This window comes from Vidua chalybeata, chromosome 2 (assembly GCF_026979565.1).
Source record: "Vidua chalybeata isolate OUT-0048 chromosome 2, bVidCha1 merged haplotype, whole genome shotgun sequence".
In the NCBI taxonomy this organism is placed as follows: domain Eukaryota; kingdom Metazoa; phylum Chordata; class Aves; order Passeriformes; family Viduidae; genus Vidua; species Vidua chalybeata.
In genome coordinates this window covers 87,182,902-87,198,161 of record NC_071531.1, presented here as the reverse complement: position 1 = coordinate 87,198,161, position 15,260 = coordinate 87,182,902, and the positions used below count along the sequence as shown (strand labels likewise).

General features: G+C 40.2%; 1 protein-coding gene across 1 annotated transcript in view; it reads left to right on the top strand.

Moving 5' to 3' along the window:
- Window positions 1–15,260, top strand: part of GUCY1A2 (guanylate cyclase 1 soluble subunit alpha 2) — a 133,395-nt gene that overhangs the window by 64,445 nt on the left and 53,690 nt on the right. Inside the window, exon 5 of the mRNA XM_053935310.1 lies at window positions 11,216–11,701. Coding sequence (XP_053791285.1) covers window positions 11,216–11,701 — 486 coding nt within the window. The remainder of the gene's footprint in view (window positions 1–11,215; window positions 11,702–15,260) is intronic.

Genomic DNA, 15,260 nt, shown 5'->3' with positions numbered 1-15,260 from the left:
TGGCTCTTCTCTTTTGGGACCATTTTCATGGGAGATTTTAGGCAGGGCTCCCTCCTCAGCTGCACAAGGGAGACAAAGTTGTGGGTCAAGATAAGGACAGGGAGAGATCACTCATTAGTTACTGCCAGGGCCAAAACAGGCTTGACTTGGGGAATTTAGTTTATTACTAATCAAATCAGAGTAGGATAATGATAAGTATAACCAAATCTTAAAACCTTCCCTGCTGCTTCTTCCTGAGCTTAACTAGGAATTGAATCCCTTGAATCTTGAATTCCCTGCCTCTTCCCTTCCTTCTGACTCTTGCAAAGGGCGTAAATATCTGAAGTGAAATTTTGAAAGGCATCTAGATCTTAAAACTGACTTTTGAAATACAGATTTTAGGCTTAAAGGCTTTAATATTCAAAAGAATTGTAGGAGTCAAAATGCTGAAAATGGGGAGGCTCATCAAATGCTCTGCTCTTCAGGGAATTCATATATCCAAATTAGCTACGGGTCAGTATTTGCATTGGTTATGAATTGGCTAGAGTTGATCCTGTGGATGTGTGTACAGACAGCTTTTCATTATCTCCACTCAGCTGCTCAGCCATCCTGGGTAAGCTGGCCATGTTCCAAAAGCAAGGTGGCTGTGTTAGCATCATTCTGTACCTGAGCAAATATTTTCTGCTCCTCGGCAGGATGTTTCAGCTGAGGCAGAGCACTGCCTGGGCAGCCCTGCAATTTCTGGGGCTGGCTGGCTTGTGATCTACCTACCCACAGATAGTCCTGAGAAGCTGTGCAAAACTCCCCTGAGGTATCCAGGGACAGGAATCTGCAAGCTGAGTGGGGAGCTTCGTGAGGCAGCAGTTCTCAGTATGTTTAGACAGATTACTTCTGTTGTCCTTTGCTGTAAAGGCTGGGTCTCCCAATTCCATCCACACTCACACTTCCCCCATCCCACCATGTTCCCTCCAGGCTTTGGTGGCCCCCATGCAGCAATGGGGAGCAGCAACTTGCTTACCTGCTTTCTTCAATTTGTGCTAAAAGAGTCAAGGCAATAGAGACTGACCATGTTTTGGTTTCAAAATATCACCTTCAACTTTAAAAAAAGATTTCCTTTACTACCATATCAAGGAAAAATCAGTTAGGTGCAGTGAAGAAAACAGAAGCTAAACGGATACTTTAATGTGCACAGAAATGTGAATATTCACTACATCTGACTGTTCCTTCTCACACTATGTCCTATTTTTACTTAAGTTAAAGGCATTATGTTTTCATTTGCTTTTCATTTCTTGATGGGTTGTAAAATAAGTACTTTGTGGAAAATGACACCCTTAACCTGAGGCTACTAAACCAGGCCGATGCATTCTTCCCAAATTCATTAGTACAGTGTGTAAGAGACTCCACAAGGAGACTGTCTTTTACTGGTACCTCTCAAATATGCTACTTACAGCAGGTTATGGATGAAAGGTGTCCTAATGATGTGGTGGATTATGCTGAGCACACTAAAAGAAATTCAACCTTTTTAAGAAATATAGAGAAAATATAATTTTTAAGGCCTGGTGCAGTTCTCACTAAAATCAGCTTGATATATTTACACTGACTTCAGTGAGAGGTAGAATGGATCTTTCTTATTATATGTAACTTAAGAACTATTGGACGGGGGAAAGAAGAAATTTTTTCTCTTCATGTTCTGAAAATTTATACTGCAACAGGAGACCAGAACTGATTAATCCCAATATCAAATTCTAATGATAGAGTCTTTTATCAAAGCTGCAAAAGTATTTGATATATGGGGTAATAAAAATCAAAGCAAAGTAAAAATACCAACAGAGGACTCCAATTCTCATCAGCTTCCTTGGTGCGGTGCTGGCAGGAATTTTGAGCAGATTTATATACTTAAGATGAATTAGGGAAGGAGTCAGGTTCTATAAGTCCTAAAGGTGAAAAATTCTGCAAGCTAGCTAGTGCATGGTCTAAGAGATCTTTTAATCACAGGAATTTTAAGATACCTAGGTTGTTGGTGAAATGTCACATCTCCTAATGGTTGCTATATATATCTGTTCTCACAGATCAAAGGGTAATGCTGCTTCTGCTGCTCCTTGCTTACTGTTTTCATTAATAAACATATGCACTTATTTAACTATTTCACTGCTTTTTGCTAAGACCCAACTTCCACAAAGAAACAAGTGAGCCTGAATCTGAGAAAGAAAAGCACTTAGCAAGAAATGTCGCATGAATAATATGACTACTTTCTGCTAGTAGGTCATCTCAGGCAGCTGGGACAGATCTCATTCAAAGGAGAAGCTCTTGTTAGGAGGTGAAGACTACTAGTGGAAGGATTAGGTGAAAGACTAATTCATGCACCCGCACAAATCTTGGGCTGAAGACAGTAGAAACTAATCCAAAAACTGTGGAAAATGGCAACATCTCCACTCCCTTCAGTGTTCTGACCCATTCCTCCGTAATTTTGCTTGGTTGACATTGACAGAAATGAATTAAAAATATCTGTCTTTAACAAACTGACACATAATATTTGTCAGTTATAAAGATTTTCACAGGCATGATATAATTAGAGATTTCATTACGTAAATATATATAGCATTTATTTTAAACCATATGTTTAACAAAAATTAATTGGAAATTAGTCTCTTTCATAGAGAATATGAAATATGGGAAATTTCTCTTATACTTTGATTGATCTGTTGTAATTAAACTGTGGTGGTATAAGTACAAAAATGCATTTTGCTTTGGTTGAAATACAAAACTAATGCAAGCGTGTGGCTTGGAGCATGTTTGTTGCTACCACCACTTTCACGGTCCACAGATCTTGAGCTTGTTGCCCAGAGTGGCTGTGGATGCCCCATCCCTGGAATTCTCTAAGGTTAGGCTGGATGGGGCCTTGAATAAGATTGTCTAGAGCAAGATGTCCCTGCCTGTGGTGGGGAGGGGGTGGAACTTGATGATCTTTACTGCCCCTTTCAGCCTCAGCCATTCTATGATTCTGTGATTCTAAAGAAATGAGCATGTCTCTGAAAATTGTTTCCATTCCTCTACTCCTGACCAAAGAAGACTTTTTTAACACAGATACTGCCAAATTTGTAACTCCTTGTTGTTGGAGTAAGATGGGCAGCTGAATATCTGCACATATCTGGCTTTTAATAAGGTAGCAGAGACATGTATTGTTGAGACATAAAATTCTAGCACACTAATTAAGGTGTGTGCAACCTGAAAATAATCTTAGGGGATGAAATAGATTTTGCAGTAAAATGAAAACCACAAAGTCATAGAATATCTTGAGTTGAAAGGGACCCATAATGGTCCTCAAGTCCTACTCCCTTCACACAGGACTACCTAAAACTAAACCATATGGCCAAGACCTTTGCCCAGATGCTCACTGATTGATAGGTGTTTAGGTAAAATGTTTTCTGGATGCTATCAGGGTACTGCAGGGGCCGGGGCCCCCTGAGTGCCAGGAGCTGTGGGAGTCCGCAGGGTGGAGGGGCAGCACCTGGCAGCCAGGACGTGTTCCAGGCACCCAAACTGGGAATGTGGGGCAGCCAGCACCAGCACTGGCACCTCCCTGGGGTTGAGGATGGGGAAACACTGATACTGGGCTGGAACTTGGGCCCTTGGATGGACCCGTGGCCAGGCAGGGCAGGGCACGGCTGTGAGAACATCCCTGAGGCAGGACTGATGGCCCAAGGGGCTGACATGAAGTGCAGCGCCCTGGGCAGGGCCAGGGGTGTCCTGGGAGACTGGACAGGGACTGTCAGGCCAATGAGGCCTTTGGGACTCACACAGGTTGTGTTTAAGTATATGAAGATATTTATTCATGGAAAAAACATTCAATCTGTTCTCAGTGTATTAATGTTCAAAGGGATTTTGGAATTCTGTTGGAAATACTGGTCAGTTTCTTCTTCTTGTTTTAGCAACTGTCTGGTATTACCCATGCCATGTTCTCTACCTGTCTGCTGTGTTGAGGTCACCCACTCCTCTGCTTGAGAGCATATGTAAGGGGAGCTGACCAAGGAGCACATGGGGTTGAATTCTGACTCTTTGCTGTCTTGTGAAGATAGATGTTCCTTTGAAGGAATCCTTTTCCCATTGTTGTTATTCCACAGGGCTAGATTTATCTTGGACTTATCCAAGCAGCAGTCAGGAGTACCTTCTTAAATGCCATTTCTGTATCTTGAAGCAAGAGAAGATAAGCTGTAAATCGTTGTGACCCTTTTCAGGTGGAATCCGCTGTTGCCTTTTGTTTATCTAGTTGGTTTGGCAGACTAATGTGTTAAGGATAGAGTAATCTCCTTTACCTCTTCCCCGTTTCCCCTTTCACATGTCCTTACAGGTCGCTTCATGCTTTTGATATGTCATGCATACCTATGCTTCTTGTGGAGCAGATTCTATCTAACCCTGATTTGTTTGCTTTTAATCTGCCTCACTTACTCTTTTCATACCAATAAATTATTTTAGAGGTCCAAGTTTACCTTTCAGTTGAAAGGTATTAATGTTTCTCTCATTATGATTTTCTCTCTCTTTTACATTATAGAAAATGAATGTATTCCCACCAAAATTTTGGATTTCTTAAAGGTACAATATTTTTGCTGCCAGTCTGGGTTTGTGAGGTATCTATGACATACAGAAAATGTTACATTTGGTCACTTTGCTCTGAAGACTGTTGCACGTTATGAAACACTACAGGATTTACTATAAATAACAAGAAATTTTTAACAGTCACTTTGCTGCTGTGTGGAATAATATTCTTTTGACAATGCAGTGAGCTGGAAATACAAACTTGTAAGCAAATGCTGAGAGTTACAATTTCACAAGAAGCCAAGCACATCCTGAGTTGTGCTGAGCAAACCTTATCTAGTTTATTCAATTGTATCAGGCATCGACTGAAAAGTTATTTTTCATTTCTGTGGAGATGATATGTATTTCTCTTAGGTTGCTTTTTAAATAAAACATGGGTGTAATGGAAGATGGTATTTTGTTATTTTTGTCTACAGAAAAAATAGCAAATCAGGATTTCATTAGAATATGATTTTTTCTTATTTTCGTGAATCTTTTTCTGCAGCTAGTTCTGCTGGTTGTGGCTCTGACTTACCCCACTCCTCAAGCAGAGCAGGAGTATTGGGGAGGTTTTAATAGCTGTTTTTTTTTTTCTGTCTTAAGGGTCAAAGTCATGCTTTGCCTATCTATTGGTCAGCCAGCCACAGAGCAGCACTAACTTTACAGGCTTACCAAGTCTTCATTTTATTGTGGTTTGGAGCATTTATAATAGAAATCTGTTAGACCAATAGAGAACTCGTATTTCCCTTAATGTACTTAACATACTGGCATTTATGTAGCTTTTAATGCACAGCAGTACATTTACTGCTATGAATTAAGTTTATTCTGATAGGAGGTTGACAGACTGATCACCTTTAACAGGTCTCACAAATCTAATGCATAATCTAACTCCTCACCAATTATGTTTTCATTCTCATTCTCCCTGTCAATACAAGAATATCCCACATTAAACTATTTTTTTTCAATTTGAGCCTTTTACTTTTTGTTCATTTCATAGACTGAGGTTGGAAGGAACCTCTGGTGGTCATCTGGTTCAACCCTCGGCTCAAGCAGAGTCACGTAGAATCAGTTTCCCAGGAGCACATCCATGTGGCTTTTGAGTGTCTTCAAGGATGGAAACTCCACAATCTCTGTAGGTAGCCTGTAGCAGGGCTTGGTCACCCTATACAAAAAGAAGTGTTCTCTGATATTCAGAGGGAGCCTCCTTTGGGTAGTTTATGTGGCCACTGGTCCTCAGCACCACTGGAGAGAATCTTGCTCTGTCATTCCTGATCCCTTCAGATACTTATGTACATGGATAAGATCATCGTGAGCCTTCTCATCTCCAGGTTAAACAGAATCCCAGCTCTCTCAGCCTTTCTTCATAGGGAACATGTCCCAGGTTCCTATCATCTTTGTTGACCTTTCCTGGATGCTCTCCAGCATGTCCATGCGTCTCCTGTACTGTGAATCCCAGACCTGGACATGGTACTCCAGGTGTGGCCTCACCAGTTCTGAGCAGAAGGGAAGGATTACTTCCCTCCACCAGCTGCAACACTCCTCCTAATGGAGCCCAGAGTACTTCTAGAGCCTTTGATGCAAGCACTAACTCATTGCACGATCATGTTCAGTTTGGTGCCCACCAGGATCACCAGGGCCTTTCCTGCAAAGCTTTTTCCAGGATTTGTAGAAGAGTTTGACCTCTTTACATTGGCACTAAGTATTTTTTTCATAGACCCACCCTCAGATTTTTCTTCTTTGGGGTAAACCATCAAATGTTTTCAAATTTTTTTTGTAGGTTATATTTTTTAGACCTTTCATTGCCTTCATTGCTTTTCACCAGACTCTCCAATTGATCCACCTCTTTGTTATACTTTAAAAGGAACAGATTTGCCCTTCTGGGGTCTGAAAATTGGTAATCACAGCATAAGGATATTTCCTGTGTTTTGCAAGCTGTTATTTTTGTTTACATAGTCCTATATAGTGTTTTCTTTCTAAATGACAGCATGACATGTTGGCTTACATTCATTTGTTCCACTCTGTGCACTCTGGGCCATCTTCTTAGGAACAGTTAGCCTGCCTGTACTTTTTGCATTTGATTATTTCTATCTAAGTATATTTATTGCCCTTGTTTTCAATTCCAGCTTTAGCCCATTTTTCCAATTTAAGAGATTTTTTTTTTTAATTCCAGTGTTGTCTGTCATACTTTCAGCCCTTCTAGATGTGTCATGGAAACATAGCAAGAAAGTAATTACATTTCTTTCTGCAAGTGTACTGTTGCCTTGTCCAGTGTTCACAAAATCCCCATAGCTTCTAACTGCTCAAATGTTATGAAATACCTTGCTGTTAATGTTCCCGAGACGCTGCCATGTATCCTATAGGACATTCAGAGAAGTTCAGTTGTTTTAAAATTTAGGTTAGCAGTTGGACTGCCTTTCTGAAAGTCACCCTATACTCTTTGTACCTGGAAGTGGTGATGGTGATGGTGTTCAGGTTCAAGCTGATTTTGTGCCAGTCTTTCCATCCTCTAAATAACTATGAGCCTGATAAGGAAGCAGCTTTGTTTCCTCTTACTGAATTTGTCCATTATATGAAATCAAGCAGGGATGTGCAACTGTGTGTGAAAGGGTGGCCTAGCACTGTAAGTTTCTAACCTAATCCCAATAAATAAAACTAATTAAAAGAATACTATAATCACAGTTTGGGAGGCTTTATGCACTGATCAAAATCAAAGGAGCAGCTCCTTTGATTGAAATTGAAATTTGTGGATTGCAGAGGCTGCAGACAAGGTCTGGCCAATTAGAAAGAAAATCCTTTTTAACCCCGCAGTTATTTCTCAGGGATACCATCCCGCATTTCCTGAATCTTTTTTGAGATGCTGTGTACACTTTCTCTCAGTCACTGTTCCAAAACACACATCTTTGTACAGTGTAGTACCCTCTCTCAGTGCAACCGGTGAAGCTTTCCCCTGTGCTTTTCCTTGAAGATTAGGCAGTGGATTTGGCATTTGATTCATAGGTTTTTTGGTCCTAGGGTGGCTTGCATCCAGAGTATGCAGAGGGTGTGCAGAGGGTTGGATATTGTGTACCTAATGAAGTAGCTGGTGGTGCACTGCTCAGTAGGAGACTCCCCATGTTCTCGAAAAGCAGCTTTAGAATCTGTCAGAATTTCCAAGCTGGGTCTCTGGGGAGAGAGGCTGAAAGAGTTCCTTAGAATCAGGAAGTGTTTGCTCCCTTTCTTTGCAGTGGGTTTGCAGTGGAAGTAAAATTTAGTGATAGGTTTTTTGTTTTTCATCCTGGAGCTACTTAGGCTGCACTGTCATTTCACTGCAACATAAGACTGTAAAATATGATATATAATTGCTCTTTTCAAAATGTTCTCTTGCACCACTGTAAATCAGGAGAATGTACTCTGAAAATGCTAGAATTATTCTCATTTTATTCAGTAAGAATATAATTAAAAAGAGAGGAAGGCAATAAAATGTAGCAGTAGTGAAATATAACTGATGACAGAAATGATTCTATCTTTTCCTACTTACAAGAAAGATGGATGATGCCACCCTGATTGCCTGTAGGCTTATGGTCCAGGTATAAAGCTGTCCAGCTTTGGGGAAGTGCCCGGAAGTGTGACTTACTATGGCAAGTTTCAGGCAGACCTGATATCCTATAACATCAGCTATATTTTAAGATAAAAAGAATATAAAAAGCATGAGAAATCAAAGAAAAGAGATGGAGGTCATCCTGGATCACAGCTGCAGACTGAAGTCTGCTAGAAAGTGTCTGATTCATCACTGAAACTTCTTGGAAAGGAAAGGGCTTTGCAAAAGCTGATAAAAGTGATGCAGTCTTAACTCTTCTCTACTGTTGTTCTTTACAAGATCTGAGTGTTTCTCCCCAGGAAAGCTGGGGCAGTTTTTTTTCTGCTGTCCTTTTCCCTGATTTGGCAACTTGAAGAGACTGGCAGGCCATTTTCTAAAACACCCATCAGTCATCAAGAGAGAGAAGGACGACAGAATCACTAATGTAACATGAAAGAAGTGATAGGAAATGTCAACATCAACAATTCCTGTTAAGGAGAAAACGTGATAATTTAGGGGATAAAGCTGAAATATCACTGAACCTTTGATAGTTTTAGGAAGCTAATCAGTTGTGTAGGGAGAATATCTTTGCAAAAGTTTCTCAAAACGCTCTGGAAACACTCAACCTTGTTGAAGCAGGGGGCAGCTCACTTGATTATTATTAGTTAGGCATTTTACAGGATGGTCTGTCTTTATTGCTTTTTACATATAAGTCTCAAAGTTTATAGGGTGGTCAGTAGCATTGTTCCTGCTGTGCTGAAAGGCCAAATAAGAAGTCAGGATTGATAATTTGCCTGAGGTTACCCAGAAGCAAAGCAGAGGACTCAGAGTGCCTGTTTAGTACATTATTTACACAGTCAGTGTTTCCTGAGAAAAGTCCAGCTGGGGAAGGTTGGCACAATATATTAACACAGACAGCGATCACATCAAAGAGTTTAACACCTCAAATTGACAGAGGCGAAGTGGGAGCACAGGGGGATGCATTGATTTTCTTCTAGTCTCACAGCAGGTTAACAGGAGAAACACACCTCCAAGCCAGGTGCCTTGCCTTGCTGACAAGCAGCTCAGGCCAGGCTGGCTCAGCCAGGGTCTGTGGTCACACTCTCCTGAGCTGAGCTGAAAAGACCCTGTTTTCACCTGGAGATGGAAGAGGCAAGTGATAATATGAGATACTTTTATTTTGCACTCGAGTGAAATTCTACAAACAGAAAACTCTCCAGCACAGGGGAACAAAATAGGGAGAGAATTAAGAAATGCTGTACCATGTATTTCATGTTTGGCAACTTGTACTTCGGAGTTAAAACAATTTTGCGTGTGCCCTTTTGAAAGCATGGGGCTGCATGCATGAAGAAAGCATCCTATTTCCCAGGGAGCCATGTTTCAAAAGTAGAAAAAGAACACTTAGCCATGGAGCATTAAATCAGCTCATGTAGTTAGCTGACTAGCTTTCTCACAGAGATGAATGTCCCAGAGTGAAGCTGAGGAAGCAAGGCTTAGGAATGTAAATATTAGTAGGTGTGCAGGAACATAAATTAGAAAATTTGACAGTTTTAATGACTTGCATTTATTTTCACTTGCTGAGTTCCCTGGCTGACATCAGAAGCTGAATGTTAGGTTGCTAGCAGAGAAGGCACAGGGCAATAGGGACAGGATAGGCTCAATTCCCTTGTTGCCATAGAGTCTGCAATGATGGTGTATTACCTGATGTAAAAAAAGAACTGATAGAAAGAGGAGCTTCCTAAAATCTCCTCCATACATGGGAGTACCATGTAGGATTACCTGTCACCTCAGCAGGAGCTTTCAGACCACTGGACACTTAAATCATTATTACAGACACCTCTGGATTCCCTGATGGAGGTTTTTCCATTTTGCTTGGTAGGATTATGGATGGAAGGAGGATTAAATGACAAGTGAATCATGTGACAGCAAGCTAATACCTACATGATGAAAAAATGGTGACTGGAGGAGGCCTTTTCATTTCAAGATATTATGTGGAATAGAAAACACAGATACAAGGCATTATGGTGCTTAATGCTGCTTAGGTGCACAAGGTTTGTGTGTTGTGCCTGTATTGAGCATGAGATCCTCAGGGTAAGGTCTGTGGGTATTTTAGATCACCTAGGACAGTATTGCCCTGGTCTTTGTGCACTCCTGGAATAGAAACATTAATGGGGTTGTTTTTCATGACAGAGGCTACGGCAAGCTGTATTTACAAAGAGATACCGCTTTGTCTGATTTAGTTTAGTTTTCAATGTCAATTTCAGTCCAGTAGTTTTGTGCCTGACTGCCGTCATGGAGCAAGAGGTAACAATGCACGGCCGCAGTGATACCAACCCCTGGACAGCGCTCAAAACATCCAGCCATCTAACAGGCAAATGCAAAAGCCCTAAACCAGAGTCATGAAGCACCTGATGCTCCTTCCCTTCTGTAGCTTCTGCTGTCCCACAGACACAAATTGGATGAAGCTCTATTACTAAGAAATCTGCAGATTCTGAGTGTCAGCCTTCAACTCTGCTGCGCGTATGAGAAGGAAAACAGGAAACAGGACTAGTATATTTCCATGCCTTTTGTTATTTTATAGAGCAGTTTTTTACACCTATTTTTATTTGATTCCTCTATAAAATTGTCACAATTGACTTGTATTAGATATTTTGCTGAAAAAGAACAGAAGGCACTTCATTTCACTAACCTGCTTTCAGACAGTTGCAATTTCTCTTCACTTTTTTGCTTTTTGTAATTTACAGCTAAGTAACAGAGAAAGAACAACTCTAAAATTTGCTTGTAAGTCCAGGTAGATTCCAGGAGCATTATTTAGACGTCACTCTGAGAATACATATTATTGCTTTCTTATTTAATTGGGTACAAATAAAATCCAACATCTGATTTGGGAATACTTTTGTGTCAGTTTAGGTTATTTCCTGACTCAATTTGGTGAGCAGACTGTGAGTCTCATTACTTGAGTAGGTAAGTGCAAGAGGCTTCTGTATAAAAGGCTACAGTTAATTGTTTTAGCTGAAAAGATGGAGAAAGTAGAATGAGGATCCACATCTATAAGCTGATTTTTCCTCCCTTGTCTGAACTATTTTTTTTTGTTTGTTTGTTTTACAGGTGATGGAAATTAAAGGACAAATGATTCATGTGCCAGAATCAAACTCGATATTGTTCCTGGGTTCCCCCTGTGTGGACAAGTTGGATGAGCTGATGGGCCGAGGCCTCCATCTTTCGGACATACCTATCCATGATGCTACTCGTGATGTCATACTGGTTGGGGAGCAAGCAAAGGCACAGGATGGCTTGAAAAAACGAATGGATAAGCTGAAGGCAACGCTAGAATGTACACACCAAGCCCTGGAAGAGGAGAAAAAGAAGACAGTAGATCTCCTTATTTCTATTTTCCCTGAAGAGGTTGCTCAGCAGTTGTGGCAGGGGCAGCAGGTTCAGGCCAGGAAGTTTGATGATGTCACCATGCTCTTCTCGGACATTGTTGGTTTCACTGCCATCTGTGCTCAGTGCACGCCCATGCAGGTCATCAGCATGCTCAACGAGCTCTACACACGCTTCGACCACCAGTGTGGATTCCTTGACATCTACAAGGTAACAGCTCAAGTCCTAACCTAGCAAAAGATTACTGAAATGAAGGCAGAAAAAGTCCCCGTAGCTTTCTTCCTAAATTGCAGACCTTCCTCATAAAAATATGAAGGCAATATTTTTATGTGTAAGAAAACCCAGATCTGAAATATGACCATTGAAACTCAAATGCTTCAATATGAAACTGTCATCATGGTACTCCCATGGGAATATAGGCCTCATATTCCCACTTACTTATAGAAATACACATCTTCTATATTATAGCCTGGTTTCCTTTAGATGAGACATCAGCCACAGCATTCTAACAATGAAGAAGTGCACAGTGGTGAATCTTAACCCAGGCTGCAGCTCCTGGGAGGTACTCACTTTCAACTTGAATGGTTTAGGGTCTAGGCATTTATCTTTCCCTTGAAAGAACTAAAATTTTCCGTAAGGAGCAGAGCATTCACTAAAAAAATTTATTATAAGGAACTTCGACTTCCACTGAAAAACAGGAAGAGGTCAGCAGATGTCTATGCATAGTAAATGTAATGAATGGGACATGGTGCTGGTGTGCCATGCTCCAAAGGAAATGTTACATGTGTTGGTCCTATTAGAGAACTCATCTTCATTTCTCTTAAATGGATTTGGTGTCCAGTATGTATTTGAGAGAAAAAAAGGGGGATGTAGAATTTAATAAATGCACTGAAGATATTAGCAGTGTAATTATCCTGTGAAACCTACACACTGTTTTGTATATGGAATGCCTTTAATTTTGTGATAGAAGACATAGAGGAAGTCTCTTTTGTATGTTAATGCACAGGAGAAAAGAGATGTGGTTGCAAAATTATATATTGACTTTATTACATAAATAAGGTTTGCAAACTAACAGTTTTCAAAGTATTTAATATAGTATTTGTTGATAAACTGTAGAGAAAAAAGTCTTAAAAATGTCCTGCTCCTTTCACTTCTAGCCTTTAATGCACTTTAAAAGGAAATGAAAGATAATTACTATCCACCTAAATAATTATCATGGCTGAAAAGCTACAGCATATACCTCAGGTAGAACTGAAAATGGTATAGCTAAAGGTTGGTAGGGCAGTTTACCAAAGTAAACAAGTACACTTGTTATGCCAATAAAGAAGTTTTGAGCTCCTGGTTTAGGGATTTGTTTTGCTAATGCTCAGAAGCCAAAGGCCATCTTGGGACATGAATGCAGTGGAAGGTACCAGCCCTAATTTGAAAACTGTTGTGGTGGTGCTGTCGGAAAAGATGGTGAGTGTGATCTCAGTTTGTATTAATCTGATGTGGCTGCACTGGATTATGACCCAGCTTCAAGAACAGGACTTGAGGAACTTCTAACCCAGAGTCAGGAGGATACCTAGTGACCCTGCTTCACATGCTGTGTGTTCACATGGGTGTACTCACTGTGTTCCCAGGTGATTAATTTCAGCTGTTTTGAAGCATTCAAAATATCTTTTGTTGAAAATTATGGTTGCATGGGAATAAGATATAAAGTATGCAAAACTCTATAATCTGATTGTAAAGAAGGTTGGTTGAGTCCTGTGAGAACACTAAGAACATAATTCCTACTTATGCATAGGAACGATCACCACCACTACAATTATGATTTTATAAGTTATTGTCAGGTAGTGAATTTTAGATACTTAGTCACCACTATTTGTACCCAGCCCACCTCAAAGATATACTTGTGTAATTAGGCTACAGAAATTTATCATGTGACCTAAATACATAAATTTTTTAAATTTGCTTGTTTTTAAGCAGCATGGTAAGTATAACTTGCAAAGATTATTTGGTGGATGCATCTGAATACCAAATTCACCATTTTGTAAACAGAAAATTAAGTAAAATACAATAAATAAATTCCATGCTTTAAATTTTTTACCCAGCTTTACTCTTACAGAATTTTGTGTTCTGAACCCCACTGCTTCTAATCTGGCAATGAACATAATATTTTCATTTGTCTCATGCTACATCCAGGGATGTTCATAGAGAAATATGGCACAGAAAGATCAAAGATCCTCACATTTAATGAATCAGACGTAGAGGGCAAGCATAATAAGCTCTTGGATACAGACTGAAAATACTTGGAGAGAGCTGAAGGGTGATGAGTTAGATTTTGAAATTTCTTGGAAGTTAAAGTAAGTAGCTATAACTGATGAGGTAGGGAAAGCTTATCCAGTGGATGGAGGCACAGATAAGAATGACACAGACAGATGATGGGCTCAGAAGATGAATTTCACAGCAGCATTTTGAATGGATAACAACAATGACAGATTACATTTGTCCAGGCTGAGGGAGAACATCGCCGTAATTGAGATGCACGGTGGTATGAGCCTGGGTGACAGTTCTACCAATCTAGAAGAATCTGTGGTTTTGAGAGTGAAACCTGGGAAAGAATCTGCTGACATATAGCCTTGGTGAAAAGGTTAGGAAGGACATGCTCATGATAATCACAGAACAAGGAGGTGAAAGAACTGAGACCTGGTGATGCATTTGGAAACTGGGGCCGCTGACTATCAGAGCTAATTATATTTGGCTTGGAGTTGAGGAGTGGGAGAAAAAGTCAAGCAGGGAGTGCATTTCAGGTCAGTGTAGCTGCAGATGCTTGGCAAGCTGGTGTTTGGGGACATGCAAGTAGAAGCATGGACTCCAGGAGCAGAAGACATGGGAGAGATATCTCAGTACATTTTGAAAACTGTGACTTTGGGTAAAATATGGACTTTTTGGCCTGACTGTTTTGACCTGTTTTTCTCTGCCTCTGAGTTCCTGTTGTTTATCAGACAAGTACTGGGAAATGATGCTTCAGTTAAGCCATCTCTTTATCAAATACGCTATTTAGATATGCTGCAGCCATGTCTTCTGGCATTTAAACTTAACTCTGCAGCCTGATATCTTCCCTGCTTAAGATTCCCACAGCTTCTGTTTCTCCTTCATGTAATATGTATTTGACATTGGCTCATTTACAATATTTGTTTCTTGTTGAGTCCTTCTGCCTTTGTAGGCCTGGTTTCTCAGCTCCTTTCCCTCAGTTTCCTTTCTGAAATATTTCCCTCTTGCACCCTTTAGCTGTGTAAAGGCAGCATTTATTGTGCATGTTTTTTTTGGCTGCATGGCTGACTAGTGTCGAGCTAAACAGAGCAAAACCAGGCCTGATCCTGTAGGTGTTAGTTTCTTTGTCCTTTCTCTAAACAGGGCAGAATTTGTCCTTGAAAGCATTGCAGATTTTCTCTGACACTATACTTCACCTTCTCTGAAGTCCTAAGTCCCACTTTACTTGTCTAAGCAGAGATTCCTAAATGTTTTTTGAAAATGAACTGTGGTCAGCTGCCAGAATTTCTTTGCTATGCATCTTCATCGGAAACATTTAAATTGAAATTTTATTGATTATTTATATAAGACAATATAATTACATACATTCATTTTACAGTCAGAATCCACAACTTCATTGTATGGATTCTTGCTTTCTTTTTGGGTTTGTTATTTGGCTAAACTGGCACTCTCTCTGAGCGGTACCACACGTAGTTTCCTTGGGCTTTTATTCCTGGCAATGTGATACACTTAG